Genomic DNA, 25,320 nt, shown 5'->3' on the forward strand with positions numbered 1-25,320 from the left:
TCCCCTGTAACAGTACATCAGAAAGCAAAAGACAAAATTTCATCTCAATATCTTCAGGCATTACAAAATAAAAGTCTGGAAAACTAATTTTCAAATTCAAGTTCAAGGGCTATAACTCTGTCAAAAAAATGGGTAAATTGTCATGAAAGTCAAACTTGATCTGTAACAGTACATCATAAAGCTATACAAAAACTTTCAGCTCAATATCTTGAGGTATTGGGAAAAAACCCATCTGGAAAACTATATGTTGGACAGTCAGACGGACAGACAGACACAAGAACGGATATGAAATCTAGAGTCCCCTCCGGTCAGACTGGTAGTGGACTAAAACACTATGTATCACAGCCTATAGAACTGTCAGCATCAGTCATTAAGGCAACTGCCACATCATGATTAAAAGTCGTAAATAAAAAAAATAGTGATAGTACTAATAATAATACACCTAATCTTGTAACAAATAAACTGCACTATTTGACTATACCTAGGCTAAACTAACAATTTAAATAATAAATCTGCTTATTTGCTTCAAATAACTGCTCGAGTGCAACAACTACGATACTATCCTGAAGCCGTGCTGCGACAATAACAGGCTGCCGTCAGTAATGTTAATTTCAGCTGCGTGCAAGTCGTCACGGTAACAGATCTTCAAATGCTCCAGGCAGTGAAATGAGAGTAGTAGTTGAAAATGTAACAAATATGTCTAGTTGAAAGTGTGTGTGGCTAGGACGGGTGTACACCTAGAGTCTTGCGCGCCCGTTCGTACACGACGTAGCTGATGCTGACGGCCGGCGCCACCTTGAGGAAGTTTGGCGCGAGACCGCGGTACAGGCCGCGCGGCCCCTCCGTCTTCAGTATGTGTCGGAACAGGCTCGTCATGCTGTCTGATGGACCCGTGGTCGTCGCTGAAACAAACAACAGGCAAACACTTCAAACATTTTATTTATATGTTTGTAAACCACTGCTACAGATGGCACCAAAGCTGAGGCGATAAAGGGCGTGTCCAAAATAATCAAGCCCAAATTAAGTACAAACTTGCTGACCTCAAAAAATTTCACCTCTAAATCAATGGAAGGTTAAGCTGTAATTAGATTAAAATAAGATGAAATGTGTTTCTGAACATGTACAACTCTTTACAAGCTATTATTGTGATTAATGCACTACAAAAAGACCTTGCAGTGGTCATATAGACAGAAAACCCTACTGTTCCCAACTTAGTGTGATCTAAAGCCCTGTAAACAGTACAGTGACCAAACAACAACTGACTGCTACCTTCTGTGATGGTTTTTACTGTTGCTCAAATAATATTTGATTTATTTTTTTAAATAAACATTTTCTGCATGTCTGGGTCTACTTCAAGCATATTCTGGTATAAACATTGAATGGCAATGTCGTGTCACATCACTGCATTTGCTTTGCCACTCACTAATATTGCTATAAATAGGACACTGTCAGGGATGTAAACAGAAATAAAGTTTAAAAGTTGGAAGTCAAGCACAGCAAGAAAAACTAAATCCATATATATCCAAATTCCATGTTCTTTCTATCCATGTCCAATTGAACTTGTTTTTCACTATGCTGTCAATCACTTTCACCCAATTTTCACCCTCCCAGTTCACTAACTTGGCTATTTTTATAGTTTGTAACACATGGAAAGTATAAAAGCCATTGCGCAATGAAAACTTTCTTTGAAACAGTAACTCTTGCAAAAATTAAAAACCACTTAAATGACTTCTGTTCCAATTTTCTCCCATTTGGACATAAAATAAATAGTGGTGAGAATTACAACCCGATGATGAAGGTGGCAGGAAGCCGTCAAAAAGTTTGGAGAAAAATGTCACAAAAGTGATTTATGTTTAAACTTTTCTCTTTTTGGGATTTCTATAGTTTTTTAAAAACAACGTCAGCTATTTCTGCAACAGCTAATTTCTAGTATGATAATAGTAAAACAATTACGATTATTGGCAAACAAAATTATGGCTAAAGGCTGAAGTTTGTGTTTTACACCATTAAAAAAAATAATACTAAAAAATTTAAAAAAAAAAAATCTTTGCAATCATGCCAATTATACAACAGTATCGATGGAAGACAGAGGGTTCTGCATCCTCATCCCACCAAATCTTTTAACTGGATCTTTTCTGATCTCAATCATGGTCCAATTGATCACACAAAATTTTTTAAACTGCAAATTTGCAGAAAATTTACACCCCTGTAGTCCCCATTATCTTGATTATATTTGAATATCTTCTACTTATTTTGAGCAGCATAGTTTGATTAAATCTCATTTTGTCTCAGATTATTAAAAAAAACAATCACCTTGACAACTTTTGTTTTCAAATTCCTCATTTTGTGAAGAGATTGTTTAAAATACATTATAAACGACCAAACTGGTTTTGTTACGTTATTGTTCTGATCACTGGCAATGTACCTTGAGCCTGTAGCTTGGTTCTGACGAGGGCGAGAGGGTACGTCGTCAGCTGACCGCACGTACTGCTGATCGTTCCGCACGCCAGCAGGACAAACACGCCGGGGTCCTGGTTTTTGTATTTAGCCGAGTACGATTTCTTCAGAGTCTGTAACACAAAACCATTATTTACACAAACATGTCTCAACAGCCAGACCCAGATTCTAGAATAAGAATCACAGTGACAAAACATTAAATTATTATTCAAACACAATAAGCAATTCAACCCTTCTATAAAAAAATTAATAATTATTAAAGTTCTTATAATTATATGGGAATTTCTTTATCAGTCAATTTCTAAAGAAAGAAATATTTAAAAAACACCTCAACCCATTTTAAACAATGACTATTTTTTAAGTATAACATGATATTTCAGATTCAAATACATAACTTCGAATTTGGATCAACTTGACTTAATCTATTCAACTGAATCAAAACTCATTTTAAAATATTACATAGCATTCCCAGTGCATATTGTATGTGAATTAAACTGACTGCCTCTGCCGATTGATTGAGGACATAATTGACTTGGGTATGCTCTTCTTTTTGAGGAATGTGTGTATAGTTCCAAGCCAACTACAATATTTTTATTTCATAATAAGGAAAACATGTTGTTTCATGTGAATCACCTCATAAACTGCCAGATCAATTCCGGCATACGGAATGATTCCAATGAGGTTTGGTATGTAACCCTTGTAGAATGCCTTCATGCCTTCTTGTTGAAAGATCTTTGCGGAACAGTCGAAAATTCCATTGTACTGGCCAGTCTTTCGCAGTGCTAGCCTCGTTTTAAGTACCTGTTAGAATCCAAATAAATTAAAGTTACCTATTAACTGAAATGTATTTACGCGTGGAACATGCTGTGAAATGATCGGCAATCCAAATAAACATATTCGTATTCATCACAAAGCTTTTCTCATTCGTACACACCTTCAACACAGCCATTTAATTAATACTTCGTCTTTTTTTCAATTAGTAAGAAACTGAAAATACAGAACAACTAAAATTTGACTATCAAATTTATTAGTCGACTAGTCAAAATAATGAGTTAAGCAACAATCAATTAAAGCTGACCTCTGACCTGCATGATCAAAATAATACCTCACATTTAACATGAGCTAACTGTTAACAGACTTTGTTAAAGGAAATTACAGTGTATGGCTACAATAAACAAATGACATGCTCAACAAGTGGTAAATACCTACATCGGCAAAGGAAAGGAATATTTCGGTAATAACACCTCAGACATTTTAACCTAGTTATTGAGTGTCTAATATAGGGTTATTTCTACACTTGGTCCATAAAGAGAGGGAAACTGCTGTTGCATTGTAGACTATTAGTACTGGGAAGCAGCAATGGATCTTTAACTGAATTTTCCCATAAAAAGGACAGTACATACTACAGCCTTTGTTGTACCAGTGATGGAGCACAGGCTGGGACCAGACGATCAATACTAGCTTACATCCTGACCTCATTTAAAAGACAAAGTTAAAACATTTGGAGTTTTAAGATTTGTGGTTGTTACTGTCTATTTGAATCCCACAAATGTCTTCTTTTTTCACCAAAGGCGTTAGCATGTGAATTTTCAGACAAATGATGAACCTCACAATATTTTTAACACCAGTCTCTACTACATGACGCAAACATTCAACTCCATCAGATAGACTGATTAACAAAAGTAACAGTGTGTTGTAGAACCTCACAACATTTTTAACACCAGTCTCTACTACATGACGCAAACATTCAACTCCATCAGATAGACTGATTAACAAAAGTAACAGTGTGTTGTAGAGCCTCACAACATTTTTAACACCAGTCTCTACTACACGACGCAAACACTGAAACATTCACCTCCATCAGATAGGACTGGTTAACAAAAGTAACAGTGTGTTGTAGAACCTCACAACATTTTTAACACCAGTCTCTACTACACCACGCAAACAATGAAACATTCACCTCCATCACATAGGATTGATTAACAAAAGTAACAGTGTGCTGTAGAACTCCACAACATTTTTGTTTTTAGTCTCTACTACACAATGCAAAATTAATGTTGAAACATTCACCTCCATTGGGTAGATGGTTGTCTGTGCGATGGCCCCAGCCGCTGACCCTGATATCAACCTCTCCCACACCTTCACCTCCCGGTCCTCACCCTGCCTGATCAGACCCTTGATCTGAGAACAGAAACACAATAATGTATGAAACATTGCTAAAACAAACAAGTATAGTATGTGAATAAACAACCACAATATGGTTCTATGGGTGGTCATTTGAAGAGAATTAAATTGAGCTTTTCTTTCCAATATTGATATATACATACAGTAAAACCACTCAAAATTAGACGCTGTGTAAATCCAAATTTCTTCAATACTTTTTAAGTATCATTACAGAACATCTGACACCCAATAGCCGATATGTTTTTTTGTGCTGGGGTGTCGTTAAACATTCATTCATTCATTCATTCATTCATTCATTCATTCATTTATTCATTCCAGAACATAACCTCTTTAAACTGGATATCCATTAAAACTGGACTTTCTTGTTTGTCCAGTGTGTGTTTTGTTTTAGATCTAGATTTCGCTGTATAACAGAGTATGACAAATATTTTTAAAAGTCACTAGCCACAGGGCTAGTGGGCTTGTGAAAACCACTAGCCCACCAAGATAAAGCACTAGCCCAAATTCCTGATCAATTATAGTTGGATTTTTATATAATTTTTGTAACATACCACATTTTTGAGTATAACAGTAAAATAAAACAAACACTTAAATCATGTTGTAACTTTCAGTTTTTTGTTGTGTTGTACGTTTGGTTTTTTGTCAAGTGTGATCGATTGTCATTGTTCCATTTTCGCTTTTGCCCTCCCTCCGGGGAAAAATAATTGAGCAAATTCATGGTTGATATCTAAAACCACTATCAAAATAATTAAATTTAAATGAGGGTACAACAGTGTGACACACGGTAATAGATGGTTCAGTGTATTCGGTAGTGGGTTATACATTTAGGGCCCTACTATTTATGTCGCCAGGAACGGTGATGCCAATTGCTCAAATACAGGGCATTATCCTGTGTCAGACTGTTATCAAAAGAATATAACGGCGACATCTAATCCGTACCATCTTGTATCGGCAGCTGTGACGCATTATCCAGACCGCTACAGAGTCATTGCATGTGTGGTTACCATTAAAGTAAATTGTTTTCCTGATTGCCGATAACCACAAGTCAGCGAAGTGTTAAATTAGAAAACATTAGGTAAATAAAACAAACTGAAATTCAAAGCAGGACTGGGGTTTACTCGATTGAGATTAACCTGTCGTCACGATTGGTGATTTCCAAGTTCTTGGCCTAAAGCATATGTGTGAGATTAACTACCATGTGACGTGTCTAACCAATCAAAACATGCATGTCATTAGACTTATTTCCTGTGCCAGAAACTTGAAAGGGAAAAATAAACAATGCATGCTGTAACTGTGGCGATGAAGAGATAGCATGTTACTGCAGTTTGCAGACCTAGTTCAAGTGGATTATTATTATATACTGATTGCGTTGTTGATATTATTCGATGACAAATATCACAATCAAATTTATTAAACGAAATTTCAGCCGAGAGAAAAAACCAAAAAAACCCAAACAAACACGATCGAGCGATAAGGAGGGAGGTGGAAACCACTAGTCCACAGGGCTAGTGGTTTTTCGTTTCTTAATAGCCCGAACTTAAAAACCACTAGCCACGGGCGTCGGGCTAGCGGATTTGTCGAACTGTGTATTAGATGAATATTAACAACTTGGTATCTCTGTGATAAGGTCAGCAGCAATTACCTGTTCGTAAGCCATGAACTTGAGGGCCGATTCGGGAGCAATCTTGATGACATTGATGAAGTTTCCACGCCATAGAGATTTCACCCCACCCTCTCTCAACATGTTCCTGAAGCCAGATACTATTGTCAGGTTCTTTCTTGAGGTACTGTGAACCTAAAGAAGAAAAATCAGGAATTACACCACTATTATTGGCTTCAACGAACATGTCACCATAAGTCATTGTAATAACATTTTACAAACATTAGCTAAAATGAATATAATTATAGCTACATATTAATAAAAACTAATTTATATAGCAAATTATAGGAAACAATAAAACCGGACTAATTGGTTGAATAAAGTCTGTTTTGTGACAGATTAAATGTATGTAGTGTCAGGACGATCCCACTGAATCTCCAGGAGAAAAACATCACGAGAAAAGTTGACCTACAACGGACAGGCTGAACAGTTCCACTGATGAACAATATAAAAAGCTAAATTTTTCAGACATCTTCATCCCTTCACGTACATTAGTTCATTACCTTAGAAATGAGTGAAAAATAATTAATCACATGTAGTCATATAACAATGAAAAAGATACACCCTCAACGGTTAAAAATTGAAAGTCCCACCATTGTTGGTTTACTTTTTCTACCCTATAAGACAGCACCACTGTTTCTTGTAATCCACCTTTATACCTGGAAGAGGATTTTCAGTCGATCCAGAGGAGCAGTTGCAGTTCTTGATACAGCCCCGGCTGCTCCACCGGCCACAAGGTGGCGCCACCACATCCCTGTTTTGAGTTCTGTCTCAGTAAAGTCATCGGGAATGAGGCTGTTTTCACCAATATCAATTATCTGTACACAAAAACATAAAATAACAGTAAATGGTACGTATTGAGGTAACTTCCAAAGTATTGCAAAAATAACGTTACGGCATGAATGAAGATTGTTATCCAAATTGACTTTGAATATTATTTTTACATTTTTATTTGTAGAATTACTAACAAGGACAAATAAAACAAACAACAGACAATTATATACATGTAAATATTATTTTTAAATCCAAAATGAACTTTCCTTTGCCATTATAATGGGCATGACTGATGTAATCATAGACATTGATGAGTATGACCTGTATATGTAATGTATATATAACCCAGCCCACAATAAAATGTAAACAATTTAACACCAGATAAGATGATTAGTCCAACTTGCTAGGCAGCAAAAGACATATAAATATTTTATTTATTATTTTTTAATGATACAACTAATTCAGTGAGCACAGGGCTCGACCTTAGCGTTAGCCCGTGATGTTTTGGCTACAAATTTCTCACCACCTTTTATGTGCGTTCTCTCTGCTGCTAGGAGTTGCTGTAACTGTTAATTGCTCCTCGTCTGACCCACAAGTGGTGATTGTGTAATGTTATTTAGTGAAATAAAGGAGTATATTTGCCAGTGGTAGGATATGTTTAACATACCGAACTAATACAAATAATTTGATGTACCGTATATCTTCGCCTGTAAGTCGATCTCGGCTATAAGTCGAGTCCCTAATTTCAAGCCCTGAAAACGTATTTTTTTATTGACCCGTTTATAAGTCGACCCATGAAAAACTACTTATAAATATTGAAATATTTCTTATTTTCAGCACATGAGAACAATAATATTTGAACAAAAGAAAATTATTTTACAAACTTCGGTTTTCACGTTTTGTACATCGCTATATGATCAGACTATTCCAATCAAACTATCATTATTACATAGCATCAAAACGAAATATTCCCTTAGTAGAGAGTGAAAGCTGTTTGACTGTTACTGTATAGTACTGTACAGATGGTTTTGTGCACAGACAACAACTTTATTTATAAACACTGACAACAGATCACTACGATAAAACTGAAAGTATCACGTTTTGCCGCCATATTAATACATGTAAGGAGGATAACTCTGGAAAGTACACTGGTTTTTGTACCAAATGATGTGTGTCCCTATTGCTCTAGATAAGTGAACTGCAGAGATCAGTCTATTTTAAGGGAAAGCTCAGTAATATTCATGAAGTTAATCATCGCCAAAACATTGTTTGAACAACCATTAATGCCAGTGACCAGATTTCAAAATAAACTCAGGCAACAGGTAGTTTTTAACTAAGTGGACTGTTATCTTGGCATGCGAGTGAGATCGTACGCCTTTTCGCATAACCAAAACCGTTCTAATGCCAAAAAAAATAGGTTATAAAAAATAAATGTGTCAAATTAACATATTTGAGTATAAATACATGGCATACTTCAACAATAAAACTTGTAAAATAATCCCCAAAACAGTAATATTTTTTGGTGAAATTTTTTTACCCTCTTATAAGTCGACCCCCCAAGTTATAAAATAATTTTTGGGTGAAAAAAATTCGACTTATAGGCGAAGATATATGGTAATTCAGTGGTCAGATATACAAGATTCGAACGGGTCATGGAAGTCCTGGAATTTTCATTTGGGTCATGAGTTATCTATTCGTAGTAATTTATGACAGGCAACAAGTTAAAAGTGAAGTGACTGGGGTATTTCATTCGTAAAACAGGACGACAATCAGTGTTTGTATGAAGCATACGACAAGTTAAATGAGAACTAACCGAGGAGTGGCGCCAGTAGTGGAGGATGTCCCTCAGACTCTGACCCGGGGTCAGCAAAAGAAACTCACGCCATTCGTTCCAGTCAATCTTCAGTGTCCCATCTTTGTCCATTCTGAAAGTGACACAAACCATCCAAACAGACATCCAACAGCCAATGATTAATAGATCAATGTGCTCTAGTGGTGTCGTTAAACTACACAAACTTTAACTTTCATTAAAACAGTCTACAGATTAGACCTTTGGATTTAGCTAAAACACATTAATTAATCATCGGCTATTAGATGTCAAACAACTGGTAATTCTGACACGTAGTCATCAGAAGAAACCCGCTATATTTTTCCTAATGCAGCAAGGGATCTTTACATGCACTTTCCCACAGACAGAAAGTACATACCATGGCCTTTGACCAGTGCACTGGTTGAATAAAAAAAATCCCCAAAAGTTGAATGGATCCACCGAAGTGGTTTGATCCTGCGATGTAAGCACCTCAAATGAGTACTCAACCGACTGAGCTAAATCCCGCCCCATTTGAATTGAGTTACTGGTATATTAGCTAATATGAGGCTATGTGCTTATAAAACTTTTAGAAATAGGAGTCTAGACTCAGACTTTAACAAAGTCTCAGACTTACACATCATGGCAATGGCACACATATTACACAGGTGGTATCATTAGAGATTTGAGTCTACACTCTGTTTTATAAGCTGTCCATCTGAAATTCTTTACATTTTTAAAACAGACTTTTCTTCGATTATATATGAACTACATAACAGTACAAATTAAAATGACATATACATACAGCAGATGAATTATCAACAATCATTAATTATAAAAATGCTAAATAAAACAAAACTTGTATTATTTAGGCATTATTCACAATTACTAAGTGTACAAAGAGTATTCACTTTTGCAACATATTCCCTGCCCAAAACAAGGGTACATCAAATTTGATTTGATAAAAACCATAACTGATCAAAAGTTAAGGGGTGTTGTTCTTGTTTAATTATAAAAATGTGTTGAGTGCGTCGTTAAATAAAACCCTTCTTTCTTTTTTTTTTTTAATTAAGCTTTTGTGGAAAACAAAGTACCATTCTCGACACTTAACATGTGCTATCATTTAAATCCTTTGCCCTCCAACAAATGGGTGGTGTGGAGTTACGTATTTAGCTATGTCAATACAACCTGTGGACACATTCCCCAGACCGTGCGGTGACCTCACCGATTGAGCAGTCGTTCTGCTTCCTTCCGGTCTATGTGAACTCCTAGTTTTCTAAACGATTCCTGGATTTCAGACGCATCAATTGTTCCTGTAACAACAAACAACTTAGTAAATACAGAGCAGATTTTTTTTTCACTCTATATTTCCATTTCGACACTTTGTTGGTTAAGCCCTATCAAAGGATAGCACAGATTTAGGTCTCACTAATTTAGGTCTCACTAATTTAGGTCTCACTAATTTGGGCACAAGTTTCTTGTCCACTTTGAGGAAGTCGTGCAGCAAAATCTTTTGAACACAGTGATGTTAATATTAACAGTTGCAGATATATTCAGAAATACATTTCAAGTTATTTTAATCTTAAAATGCCAGTGTTTTTTTAGGTGTAATTACTTTGAGGTACTTAATTTGGGCATGATTTTTGACGAGCATGACAAGTATTTTCTTCAGTTTATAACAAAAATGAGGGTGCCAAGGTAAAACTGGTTGCAAACATATTTGGCTACTAAAAATCAAGATACAAAACATTTTCAAATTGTTTCATCAAACTGCCTATTCTGTTACAAATAGGTTTTTTCCCAATTAAGGATACATATACAACGTAAGATGTATGGGATGGGCTTGGTGGCAAACAACGTAGGGCACAGATGTATTTTTCTTGTTGCAGACATGTCCCATTTCCGGGGCACAACATCAAGAAAGGACGGCAAGCATGGCATTTGCCGTCTGTGCTGTGGTAAAATATAAACACTGTAAACCTCTGGATCGGGATCGTAACACTCACCATCTTGGTTGGTGTCAATCTTCTTAAAGTAAAGTCTTAGCTCCTGTTCGTGGTCCGTGACGTATTTCACAAACTCGGAGAAGTCGATCTGCCCATCCTTGTCCTTGTCATACTGGCTGAAAAACTTCTGTAAAACAAGACAGCCTATCTGTAATCAGAACACCCGTTTAGCATTAGAACCCAATGTCTTCTGTAAAACAAGACAGCCTATCTGTAATCAGAACACCCGTTTAGCATTAGAACCCAATGTCTTCTGTAAAACAAGACAGCCTATCTGTAATCAGAACACCCGTTTAGCATTAGAACCCAATGTCTACTGTAAAACAAGACAGCCTATCTGTAATCAGAACACCCGTTTAGCATTAGAACCCAATGTCTACTGTAAAACAAGACAGCCTATCTGTAATCAGAACACCCGTTTAGCATTAGAACCCAATGTCTACTGTAAAACAAGACAGCCTATCTGTAATCAGAACACCCGTTTAGCATTAGAACCCAATGTCTTCTGTAAAACAAGACAGCCTATCTGTAGTCAGAACACCCGTTTAGCAATAGAACCCTATGTCTTCTGTAAAACAAGACAGCCTATCTGTAATCAGAACACCCGTTTAGCATTAGAACCCAATGTCTTCTGTAAAACAAGACAGCCTATCTGTAGTCAGAACACCCGTTTAGCAATAGAACCCAATGTCTACTGTAAAACAAGACAGCCTATCTGTAGTCAGAACACCCGTTTAGCATTAGAACCCTGTCTTCTGTAAAACAAGACAGCCTATCTGTAGTCAGAAGACCCGTTTAGCAATAGAACCCTATGTCTTCTGTAAAACAAGACAGCCTATCTGTAGTCAGAACACCCGTTTAGCAATAGAACCCAATGTCTTCTGTAAAACAAGACAGCCTATCTGTAGTCAGAAGACCCGTTTAGCAATAGAACCCTATGTCTTCTGTAAAACAAGACAGCCTATCTGTAATCAGAACACCCGTTTAGCAATAGAACCCAATGTCTTCTGTAAAACAAGACAGCCTATCTGTAATCAGAACACCCGTTTAGCAATAGAACCCAATGTCTACTGTAAAACAAGACAGCCTATCTGTAGTCAGAACACCCGTTTAGCAATAGAACCCTATGTCTTCTGTAAAACAAGACAGCCTATCTGTAATCAGAACACCCGTTTAGCAATAGAACCCAATGTCTTCTGTAAAACAAGACAGCCTATCTGTAGTCAGAACACCCGTTTAGCATTAGAACCCAATGTCTTCTGTAAAACAAGACAGCCTATCTGTAGTCAGAACACCCGTTTAGCAATAGAACCCTATGTCTTCTGTAAAACAAGACAGCCTATCTGTAATCAGAACACCCGTTTAGCAATAGAACCCAATGTCTACTGTAAAACAAGACAGCCTATCTGTAGTCAGAACACCCGTTTAGCAATAGAACCCTATGTCTTCTGTAAAACAAGACAGCCTATCTGTAATCAGAACACCCGTTTAGCAATAGAACCCAATGTCTTCTGTAAAACAAGACAGCCTATCTGTAGTCAGAACACCCGTTTAGCATTAGAACCCAATGTCTTCTGTAAAACAAGACAGCCTATCTGTAGTCAGAACACCCGTTTAGCATTAGAACCCAATGTCTTCTGTAAAACAAGACAGCCTAATCAGAACACCCGTTTAGCAATAGAACCCTATGTCTTCTGTAAAACAAGACAGCCTATCTGTAATCAGAACACCCGTTTAGCAATAGAAACCTGATAAAAAGCAAATAATATACAATCAAGTAAAGAAATGCACAATTTACAAACTGAAATAGATTTTTGAGTTTCTAAACTTGAACATAATGAAATAAATTTAGATTATATAACAAATAGCTATTGTAATGTGCAGAATGGCCAGTCATGGGAAGCATAGAAGATTTTAAAAAATTATTGTGGGGTGTGTGTGGGATAAGAACCTAATTTCTTAACACCGTGAAAATGGAGATGCTTTGCTTTTATTAGTCACATTACCTTGTATTTTCGGTCAAACACAGTACCAACAAGAAATGTTTTATTTAACGATGCACCACTCAACACATTTTATTTATGGTTATATGGTGTCGGACATATGGTTAAGGACCACTCAGATATTGACAGAGGAAACCCGCTGTTGCCACTTCATGGGCAGTGTTCGAGATTAACGGTATCCCGATATCCTGGGGATACCAGAATTTAAGTTTGGATACCAGACTTCAAGAACCCAGTATCCCACCGGAATACCATATAAAACTAAATTCTCTGGTGGGATACCAGATTTTGAAATGTTAGTATCCAACTGGGATACTGCCCAAAATTTTTAATCTCGAACACTGATGGGCTACTCTTTCCGATTAGCAGCAAGGGATCTTTTATATGCACCATCCCACAGACAGGGTAGTACATACCACAGCCTTTGATATGTCAGTCCTGGCGCACTGGTTGGAATGAGAAATAGCCCAATGGGCCCATCGACAGGGATCGATCCCAGACCAACCATGCATCGAGCGAGCACTTTACCACTGGGCTACACCCCACCCCTCAGTACGAACAGAATCATGACATAATAAATAAAAAGTAATAATACAAAAAAAATAATAATAATAAAAAGAAAACAAAAAAAAAATATAAAATAAATAATATAATAAAATAATAGTAAAAATACAAAAAAAAAATATCCTTATTTGCTCATTCTAAGGCAAACATGCAGCTAAGTGTGCAGACCGTATACACAAACATTGCTCTATGCCTCCACAAGAAGATATAGTTTGGCTTTGATGTGCATAGGGACATCAGGTTTCTTTTTATAGTGTAGTTTCATGTCATGATTTGACTTGAGAATAATCAAACTAAAGGTCTGTGGAATCAATTTTTTTTAGACATGTACAGTAGCTGGCGATCTGATTGTTCTTCTACCCTCCACCCCCCCCCCCCCCCACCCCTCCACCTCCTCAACAGGATATAAACTAGCAATGCAAACATTAGCACAGGTGGTTCTGTAAACAGGTCCTGTTAACCAGTCAGGTTTTTTCTGGACTATGTATGCCTCATTACACATGTGCATACTAGAGCTTATTATGACATTAACATTTATTAATTTATTTTTGTTTGCCGTGAAATATAAACAGGACAGGGCTAGGTGACACTCAAACTAACAAGGTGCCCTTGTTTTGTGATAAAGTTTAGAATGTTTAGTGTAGGCATTTTGGAAGATGTTTTGCAGGCTCACCTAAAATCAAAAGTAGGAATACATTTTTTACTTGTTATTGATAATACAAATGTAAATGTAAGCATTGAAGGATGTAAGCACGAGTCAAATGGTTGACTTGACTGACGAGTGACAGTAAAAGAGATTTAAAGAATACAGACCATTTCATTATTTTATTATAAAGTTAACCCGTTAAAGTTATTATAAAGCAGTAGGTTAATGCATGGTTCATTTAATAAGTTTGGGACATAGATAGCTAAGGACGAATTGAAATAACTCAGGAGATATATGTGTCTAGCCTCAGCCAGTGGTCCGAAACGTCAGGCTGTGTTTTATTATTAAGCCGAACCTTCGCATGATCGGGGATTTGCGGTATATTCTTGTCACCAAGAGCCCGCGTAAGGTCGTCAATGTCGATTCTCCCATCCTGGTTCAAGTCTAGCGTCTTGAACAGTTCGTGCAGCTTCTTGCTTTCTTCCGCAGACATCGCATGTCCTTCAGTAACCTTAGCTGCAGACATAGTTCAGTCAATGGTGTCAACTATGTTGATGTTTCATAAACTAGCAGCCATTACTTTCCAGGAGAGAATCACAGCTTTCGTTTCTATTGGTTGAAAATCGCTGTGAACGTTGATGACCGACATAGTGCGTTTGCGGTTATAATGCTATTGGGGGAGGGTGCATGGGTGTATATAGGTGGGTTCGATGGGTTCGACCGAACACACCCCCCCCCCCCGAAATCGCTTTTTTTTTAAATTTAATATATCTGACATTGATATCTGACATTATTATATTTACTCAACATAGAAATATATGCCCAATATCTCTGCAATCTATTTTGGAACCCCCCTTTTAAAAATCCTATGTATTGGAACCCCCCTTTTCAAAATCCTATGTACGCCCATGGGGTGTACCCGCTATCTAACCTTAATGGCCGTGTAGGAAGCTAATACGACAGTGCAACGATACCCTGTCGCGAACACTGATAATGTCTCAAGTTCTCTTTTTATGAGTCGCAAGTGCTCTTATAAATGTTGCCATTACTACCCATTAAAAAACAAAACAAAAACCTGGTTCGGCCCTTGGAGTCGTATTTCTCCTCAATGACAGTCTTCTATAAATTCACAATACAGTTAGTTTTACTGTAAACTCTTTTTTAATGAAATAAGGAACCGACACTGACACTTATTTCGATAGGGGTGAAACTAATAACTATTAATTATTATACATGTCCCACTTTGAATACAAATGAATTCGTCCATGATGGTTCTGTTTTTAATTAACACTGAAACATTTTCAATGTAATTATCTAGTTATTTGATTCTCAAAAATAGTAAAATATGTTTTAATCACTCAGTCTAGTTATTGAAAAATTCTTTAGGCGCGTGTGCTGTAATTTTTAGCAGGAGACCGGCCTCGGTGGCGTAGTGGTTAGGCCATCGGTCTACAGGCTGATAGGTATTGGGTTCGGATCCCAGTCGAGGCATGGGATTTTTAATCCAGATACCGACTTCAAACCCCATGTAGTGGCGACAGCGGGTTTCCTCTCAAAGTCTGTGTGGTCCTTAACCATATGTCTGACGCCATATAACCGTAAATAAAATGTGTTGAGTGTGTCGTTAAATAAAACATTTCTTTCTTCTTTTTTTTTTAGCAGAAGAGGGTCTAGAATGTGGCGCGCGAAGTTTATAAGGGTGAGGAGCGGAGGGTCGAGTCATGCTCTCCCGGAAAATATACAACAAAAAACCACCAGGAAAACTAGTTCCATTTGATTCATAATCGTTAATATTGTGTTTATACGTCTAGCTATAACTACCTACGTTAAACACTGAAGAAAAACACCATTAGTAATTTAAAAAATAAAATAAAAATGAGTTACAGTAACGCTGTTCAGTACACCCACCCACCCCCTGTAAGTTAAAGTTACCACATGCATAGTTATTTGGGCACTCGGGACTATAGGTCGTCAACCAAAACATCGAATGCGTGCAAATAGGGGCCTAACAATTCATACCACGAGTAAGTTTATGAGGTAATTGACTTTTTGTAGCACGCCCCTAAACAACGTTGAATGATGCGATAAAGAGAAGTCTTGGGCCATTGACTGGTTTTAAACGTCCTAGAAGCATGTACAACGCTACATACGGTACCTACATACCTACCCACCCCATCGAGCGTTATGTAATATTTGAATGGCTCGTTATAAACCTTTCTTAAATTGTTAGGGGCATGTACCATTGATAACTAAGTAGGTCACTGCGACCTACTGTTCCGTGATGAATAAATATTGAAGAAAATCTTTGTCCAAGCCATATCTTCCTTAACAATATATGGTCATCAAATTTTGCATGCAAGTACGTTACTTGGGATGGCAGTCGGTGTATCACGTAGATTTACTAAGGTCGACGAATCACTTTTCGGACCCTTGTTTTGGCTTTGTACACACTAAATATCACAGACACTTGACAGGATAATTTAATTATTCTCAATATACAATATACCTCCAAAAGAACCCCTCGAGGCACGCACTAGCCTAGGCCTACATACAAACTCATAAAAGTATTGCTATGGTCAGAGAGAGAGAGAGAGAGAGAGAGAGAGAGAGAGAGAGAGAGAGAGAGAGAGAGAGAGAGAGAGAGAGAGAGAGAGAGAGAATAATAATAATACAAGTAGTATAATTGTATCATGAATTTTAAAATATGATGAATATTTATAATAATTATTTGAAAGCATGTGTTATTTCCATAAATTAGCGTCCCAACCACTAAGACGTAGCCTAATAGAATAATTTATGTTGTTACAAGCGTTTTCCCAACACTGAACGCAATTTTTATAAATATGAAAACAGACAGACTTGAAATAATGGAAAAATAATTAATGAAACTTTATAAATCTTCAAACTGATTTATAAAGATGCAATAAAATGTCAAATGTACATATTATACAAAGTAATTTAAAAAACGTACTTGGTCAAAGTCCTTTTTATGCGGTAGACTTTAGAATCGTGTCATTTGATGATTGGTGGCATTGCACTGTTCAAAACTTGGTTTTTAATTTGTTAAACACAATAAACTGTAATTTAAATATGAAATACTCAAATATTATTTTATTATTAAGTGGTTATATGATAACAAAAATGGAAGCTGAAAATTGTACAACTGCACAAATAATACATTTTAAAAGTTGACTATTTTGTGAAGATAAGCTTACCAGTATCTCTTTCTTCTGCAGACTAGCAAGTAAGCAAGCACGTGATGAATGACGTCATATTATCTTTGCGCAAGTCGCAGTATTAAATTTTGGCTTGAATAGCAGCTGGGAGTGGGTTGTCATGCCACGACCAGAAGAGGTCCTATGGGCAACCTAGGGAGACACCACAGCATCGTAGAGGTCTAATTAACGAGCTACTCTCGATTCACTAATGTCAAAACCTATATTAGCTCTGCCATTTACTTTTTGACTGACCGTTCAAAATTGCGCCATATTTCCTCAATTAAAATTGCGCACCTTTTCTCTTTTGGCATATGCTCCATTCAAAATTCCATAGCACCCCCCCCCCCCCCCCGCCTGCTCCCTTGCACCTGCCAGTGCAGGCGGTCCCTCCCCCCCCCCCCACCTTTCCTGTTATGGACGGAGGAGCCGGCCAAGGTCGGCTCTTGTGCCCATGACAGGCGTGCGCTACAACAACTTGTTCTTAATGTGCACGTAATACCCTATTACCTATTATTGTATGGCCTGACCTGATCTGCAGCTGGGAGACATGTCCTCTCTCCACTGGCGTAGCCAGAATTTTATATTGGGGGGAAACCCACACAATATATTTATGTATGATTTTATAAAATTTAATACAGTAAAAACAAAAAACAAAAAACAAAAAAAAAGTTGATTGGGGGAGGGGGTGTCCATTGACCCCCGTGCCCCTTCCTTCCCCACCACGCCACTGGTCCTCTCCTCTTCTGTGTTTGATTCCTACATGTCACAAGCAAAATTAACAAACATATTTCCTCAATTAAAATTGCGCACCTTTTCTCTTTTGGCATATGCTCCATTCAAAATTCCATAGCACCCCCCCCCCCCCCCCCCGCCTGCTCCCTTGCACCTGCCAGTGCAGGCGGTCCCTCCTCCCCCCCCCCCCACCTTTCCTGTTATGGACGGAGGAGCCGGCCAAGGTCGGCTCTTGTGCCCATGACAGGCGTGCGCTACAACAACTTGTTCTTAATGTGCACGTAATACCCTATTACCTATTATTGTATGGCCTGACCTGATCTGCAGCTGGGAGACATGTCCTCTCTCCACTGGCGTAGCCAGAATTTTATATTGGGGGGCAACCCACACAATATATTTATGTATGATTTTATAAAATTTAATACAGTAAAAACAAAAAACAAAAAACAAAAAAAAAGTTGATTGGGGGAGGGGGTGTCCATGGACCCCCGTGCACCTTCCTTCCCCACCACGCCACTGGTCCTCTCCTCTTCTGTGTTTGATTCCTACATGTCACAAGCAAAATTAACAAACACACTACCAAATCTGAGAGTCCAAAAATTCTAGAGCCAGGTATCAATATTTATTTCAACATTTCTACACGTTGAAATTAAAAACAAAAAACATGCTGGCATCTTAGAGGTCCTAACTTTTCACACACCAACATTCTTATTTCTAGCAGGCCATATTTTATTCTTTTTCCCTGCTATTTAAAAAAAAGAGGTCATATTTTTCTTCCGTATTTCAAGCCCTGCCTTTGTCAGATTTGATATTGAACTCTTTTTGGGGGGTTTTCAATGAACAAATTATAATGTTTTTAGTGTCATCATGTAGTTAAAGGGACATTCCTGAGTTTGTTGCAATTTTTAAGATGTAATAAACTAACGGAGACTATTTAACGATGGTAATTACGAAACTATTTGAAGACAAAATCCAGTTTGGGCTTCTTACAAATATTAAGACGACCAGAAACACATTGAATATACAGACACTGATATTCAAAACAAGAAAATATATTTAATATGCAAGTTTAATCGTAGAAATATTTTATTAGTCGGAAACATCTTACAATGCAGGAATGTCCCTTTAATAATATTACAGTATAGTATTAGACTTGGGGGTATTTAAATTAAAGACTGGTGGTCGAACAAAATTTTGACTTTTTATTCTAAAAAATTATTAATCATTCTGCTTAGAGTATGCACTGTAACACAAAGAAACAACTTTTAAAATAATAATCTGTCGTATTGGCTCGAAAATGGGGGAACAAGATTTTTAATAATAAAAAGTACTTTTTGGGGGGCGGGAGAGTGGAGGAGTTGTTTCAGGAATCACACTTTTTTATTTTTTACTTGGCCTTTCTAGTTGTGTTATGACCATCTATATTATTATTATTATTATTATTATTATTAGGCCTATTATTATTATTATTATTATTGTTATTATTACTACTACTACTATTATTATTATTGTTATTATTACTACTACTACTACTATTATTATTATTAGCATTAGCATTTTTCTTAGCATACTACTAAATGTACAAGTCATGCACTTTTAGTATATAACTTATATTCTAATTAATATGTTGTATAGCGATTAATCAGGGGGATAATAATAATTAAAAAAAAAAAACGCAACCAAATACAACATTTCTTTCACGGTCAAGGCAGGTGGGGTGGGCAAATGCCCCCTAGTGCGGGAGTAAATCCTCAAATTCGGGCAAAAACGATAGAAACATTCGGTCAAAATGTGCTAACCTGAGACTTTTTTAAAATGTATTTTCATCATTCTGCCAGCAAAAATATTTGTAATCCATGTAAAAATGTGTAGTGATTAGTTTGCACCCCTATGCCTGACTTTATCTCAAATAGGTTTTTCAAGGTACGAGTGGGATCTACATTATCTGATTCTCACTTCCAAGAGATGGGTGTGCCTTAAGGTAGCATCCTGTCAGACCGACCGCGTATCGAGCGAGCGCTTTACCACTGGGCTACGAGCCACCCCTGGAACAGATAAAGAATGCATGTGCATCCAAATACATTATTTTTACTGACTCACTTTCGTGTCTCCAAGCTCTACAGTACTGAATTGGAGCATCCCTTAGTTGAGATGGTGATACGACAGTGTGTCTTTTTATCAATTGCCAATAAAGATGTTATATTTTGCTGGGTACCCAGCCATGTTGGCATTACGGGCAAAGAAAAGGCAGATTTTGCTGCCAAATCTGCTTTGAATTTGCCCCATGTCTGCATTGGTGTCCCCTACATATTAACCTATATATATCTTTTCGACTTGGCAAGATGATTGGGACGGTACGGTCGCGAACAAGCTTCATTCTGTCAAGCTAGTCCTGGGAGAGTGGTAGTCATCCTACAGGCGGTGCAGGAAGGATGAAGTAGTCTTGTGTCGTGCCCGCATCGGCCATACATATTTGACGCATGAATTTGTTTTAAAGAAGGACCCTCCTCCACATTGTGAACACTGTCAGTATACACTGACTGTGTACCACATTTTGACGGAGTGTGATCATTTCAAGCCGACGAGAAATGATATATTTGGCAACAGAAATGTTTTGGAATCTTTTAAATTCCACCCAGAATTAATTTTAATTTTTTTAAAACACTTTGATTTCTATACAAAGTTTTAACATTTACCTTGATTTTATCTCACGAGTTGTTTTAAAATGTATCTAACAAGCGAAAGCGAGTTTGATACGTTTTTAAACAATTCGTTGTGAGATAAGTGGTATCTAACGGACATGAATTGCATATCCTCAAAAACCAGGTTTTAAGCAAATTTTAACATCTTTTTCGACTAAAATTTATTTACAGCCGACTTACTAACTTGTAGCTGACTTACGCGTCACAGACACATGAATGTCAGGTTACCTATACATCACAGTCTAATCGATTTGCATCGTGTAGTTTTTCATTGGCTGTGTGGCATTGGTGACCTAAGCATCACCTAGGAGCAGCCAGTCGTATGTCTTGAAATTGTTAACACATGTACATGCGTTAACAACCATGTGTAACCAAAACTAACCCATGGTGTTCTCACCAACGAGTGTGTAAGAATGCACTTTTCCCCACAGCTCCTTTGTGGTTTTACATAATTATATAAATAATAGTTTCATATACTTTCCATTTGTGACACCCAATAGCCGATGTGTAATTTTGTGCTGGGGTGTTGTTAAGGGCAGTTTCACGGGAAAGGTTGCACTGCTCGTTGATTGGAATAAAATTTTCATAACTTTAAAATTTAAAGCTCTGTTCTGCTGAAATTTTATAGGTACCTGTGTGAATGGTATAGCAACCTACAAACCAAATTTTATTAAAATAACTTGATTTTCCATCAAGTAGTGATTATTTATATATCAAAATAACACATTTACGAGTCTCATTTGCATTTTTGCATTATTCCATCATTATTTTAATAATAATGTGGTGTGAAATAGATACTTTTATTTTTATTTATTTGAATACCAGACTACTGGTAAACATTTGTTTACCAACCATATTAAAACTGGATGTTGTGTTATAAATTTACAGTATTTTAAAGAACTAATCCCATTTTCCGTTAAAAAAAAATTGAAGATGTCCTGTCATGAACATTGACATATAAATAATTCAAATAACATTTTACAACAATTATTTTTGTATTACTATAATCACAATAGACACCTACAGTTGTGCCAAGAACAAAAATCGATGTAATTTTGTTATTTACTTTGAGATATTTATTGTAACATAGAGCCTAAAAATTTCCGTTAAAAAATGTCCCCTCCTAAACATGGGTCAAATAAATATATACAGGCAGGTTACAAAACTTTAATCATGTAGCACATGTATAATAGCCTGCAAAAACTAATTTGTATAATTATATTTGTGTGAATTGTATTTCTGTAAATACACAAGATTTTGCATGTTAAACAAAATGTCCCCTCCTAAACACAATTTTAATATGTATATGTACATCTTTTTGCAAAGTGCTTTTATTACATTATCAATATATCTACTCGAATGGATACAAAATACCATTCTATACCAATTTCATAATATATATGAAGTTTGTTTGATAGATTTTTCGTAAAGGGGTTGTGAGATATGATGCATTATTGAGAATTACTGTATGTCTAAAATAAAAAATAAAACATGTTTATATGTATGATTTAAATTCATTTAAAATTAACTATCCATTCACTGATGCAGTGGCAATTTTATGTCACAATGTTCAAGTTCCGGAAAGGACATTTTACAACAAGATTTGATATTGACATGTCTGGGTGTTGCTATGTACATGTGACTTGTATGGAAGTCGGAGACATTTGTTGACAATCTGCAGGTGTTAGTGGGGTTTGACTGAGAGATGTCAGCTTTGTTTATTATTCTGTCACACTTGGATAGTTGTGCAGTGATCAATTTTGATTCTTTATTCTGCCATGTGTATATACAGTCAAACTGTTAAACATTCACCATAAGGAGGACGTATCAAATTGGCCTTTTAACACAGGTGGTTGTTTTATACAGGTCAGTTCATATTACTACCGAATCTGATGTTTTTTAAGAATACTGTTTACTATGACGAGGGTTATTACATTGGACCAATACACATTGCAAGTGTAAAGTGCTTGAAGGTGATCATATTTGTATGAAATTCCATGAATGTAAATTGACATCAACATTTAAATGTCCACGGACAAGGTCCACCCAGACTGTCGGAGTGGAGTGCTTAGAAAGTCGTTTCATCTTTCTTGGGCCTTTAACGGTTCAAGGACATGAGCTTTTATTCTGCCACAGTTGAAGGACATAAAATCCAAGTATTACCAAATACAGCTGACAAATAAGGACACTGCAGGCTAAGTAGATTGTATGTCTTGTATGCAGCAGTATACATATGAATGACCGGTAATCTTTCAAAGTTAATTATCTAATTACACCATTACATGCAGATTCATATCAAATATTATTTCCAAATACAATTATGAATTAAAATTAAAAAAAAAAGATTAAGAGCAATCTCAGTTTATTTAACTGAAATTTACATGTTAAAAAAACATGTCCCCTCCTAAACGGAATTGCCATTTTCACACTGCATTGTTTGAAAGCTTATATCACTGCTAATACTAATAGAATCAACATTATTTTTAACTAGTATTCAAAAAAACATATTGAAATTTCATTTCTAATTCAGTTATAGACATTCTGTTTGTAAGATTAGTATTTAATTTAAATAGAAGAATATTGCTAAAATATTAACAAAAATCATCAGAAGACTTAAAATCCTTGGCCTTATTAATGAAAAAATAGTTACTCCTATTAAAAAAAACCCCTCAGTTTATCCTTAGAAATGTATCACATAAAAGCTTATGATTATGCTGTACCTATGTGTCCTCATATTTTTATGCTGTGCATGTAATCATATCACTGATTATTTTATAAACCGTAACAGCTGTAGGTCCAAAAAAATTTATAAAACATTTCTCTAGTCGTATTGCTTTTTAAAAATATAGGTTTTTTTTATAGAATGCTGCATAGTTCATTTTTGGGTCCCATTGAGACTCTTTATGCAACCTTTCCCGTGAAATTGCCCTTAAACAATCATTCATCCATTCTATATAGTTGTTTGGCAGTTATGCTAATATGAATAAATGTTGTTATCCAGATTCGGGAATTTTCGTTTATTTCGGGCAAACCCCCCCCCCCCCCCCATCTAAAAATGGGAGCCCGTACGCCTTTGAGGACACCAAGACCACGTTCTGTCAAATATTCAAACCTGTAGGCCTATCTCCACTTTTTTTCCTTTGTTAAGACGAGACAAAAACGAAAGCATTTCATTATAAGACTGCAGTCTATGACAGTCGTTTGTTTCGAAACCGGTGGTAACCGATCAACTTGCAATACTTCCCGTTTCCATGCAGTTTACATATCATAAAGAAAATGCTTATTTTCAATAATTTAGTAAATAACTATTTATACCTCAGGCGCATGAGTACTGCCACCACAGCATTCAAGTCCGTCATGCCATCGAAAATGATAGGGGGAAAAAGTGTGCAAAAGTTTCACCAAAGATATGAAAAAACACGCATAAGTTCAAAATATGGAATATCAGTCATCATGTTGGTCAGTTTTGCATAGAATATAGTAGATATAGCCTCCAAATGTCTACTATAAACCTTTTTGAAGGAAGGAAATGTTTTATTTAAACGTCAGTTTCAGCTTTGCTTGAATAAACTTCAACAATGGGCAACTGACAATGGATTTCGATTCTCGAACTAAAAAACCATCTGTAGGCCAATGCATATCTGCCAGAAAAGGAAGGAAGGAAATGTTTTATTTAACGACGCACTGAACACATTTTATTGACGGTTATATGGCGTCAGACATATGGTTCAGGACCACAGAGAGGGGAAAACCGCTGTCGCCACTTCATGGGCTACTCTTTTCGTTAAGCAGCAAGGGATCTGTTATATACACCATCCCACAGACAGGATAGCACATACCACGGCTTTTGTTACACCATTTGTAGAGCACTGGCTGGAACAAAAAATAGCCCAATGGGCCCACCGACGGGAATTGATCCTAGATCGACCGCGCATCAGGCGAGCGCTGTACCACTAAGCTACGCCCTGCCCCTTGAAACGTTTTGAATGCCCTCACCACGGGCAGGGATCCACGTGTTTGTCATGCCCGTTAGCTCATGTCGTTACCACCAATAGCACTGACTATGACTATCGTACGAAGTGACTATGATTCGTCCTTGGTTAGGCTGGCAGTCCTCTTATACCCGACACACCGGACTTATTTACGGGAGCAGGCATATACATGTAACATCATTGTGTCTTCCTGCGTTAGGGGGGTGGAGGGGGTGGGAATGCGAACGTTTTAGTGGTCATGATCGCCATAACATTTGTCTGGACAGGGGTTCGATCCTCAGTCTCGACCCCCCCCCCCCCCCCCCACCTCCGTAGCCCGAGTATTCTGACGGTTATGAAAGCTAGACGATCATTTAGACATTTATCAAACCTCTCTGGATATTTGGACTGTCCGTCAGTGTACTCGGGCTACAGCCCCCCCCCCCCCCCCCCCCCCCCCCCCCCCCACCCCCCCCCCCCCCCCCCCCACCCCCCCCCCCCCCCCCCCCCATTGCTAGCATTCTTCTGCAAATAATATACTAATCGTCCCAGAACCCTCTCACCGTAACTTTTAAAATGTTTATTTAGTTATATAT

General features: G+C 37.1%; 1 protein-coding gene across 2 annotated transcripts; it reads right to left on the reverse strand.

The window, feature by feature from the left end:
• Window positions 1-150: 150 nt before the first annotated feature.
• On the reverse strand, window positions 151-14,804 carry LOC121383295 (calcium-binding mitochondrial carrier protein SCaMC-2-like). Of its 2 annotated transcripts, XM_041513219.1 has the most exons (10): window positions 14,457-14,793; window positions 10,889-11,015; window positions 10,108-10,195; window positions 8,889-9,000; window positions 6,961-7,119; window positions 6,284-6,436; window positions 4,528-4,638; window positions 3,091-3,258; window positions 2,426-2,570; window positions 151-902 (listed from the first exon to the last, which is right to left on the reverse strand). In XM_041513219.1, the coding sequence occupies exons 1-10, from the start codon at window positions 14,625-14,627 to the stop codon at window positions 721-723; spliced, it is 1,416 nt and encodes a 471-aa protein (XP_041369153.1). In that variant the 5' UTR covers window positions 14,628-14,793; the 3' UTR covers window positions 151-720. The 2 variants fall into 2 exon arrangements, with proteins under 2 accessions (XP_041369153.1, XP_041369154.1); XM_041513220.1 differs by lacking the exon at window positions 3,091-3,258 and having other exon boundaries at window positions 14,457-14,804.
• Between the last annotated feature and the right edge of the window lie 10,516 nt (window positions 14,805-25,320).

This window comes from Gigantopelta aegis, chromosome 10, assembly GCF_016097555.1.
Source record: "Gigantopelta aegis isolate Gae_Host chromosome 10, Gae_host_genome, whole genome shotgun sequence".
NCBI classification, from domain to species: domain Eukaryota; kingdom Metazoa; phylum Mollusca; class Gastropoda; order Neomphalida; family Peltospiridae; genus Gigantopelta; species Gigantopelta aegis.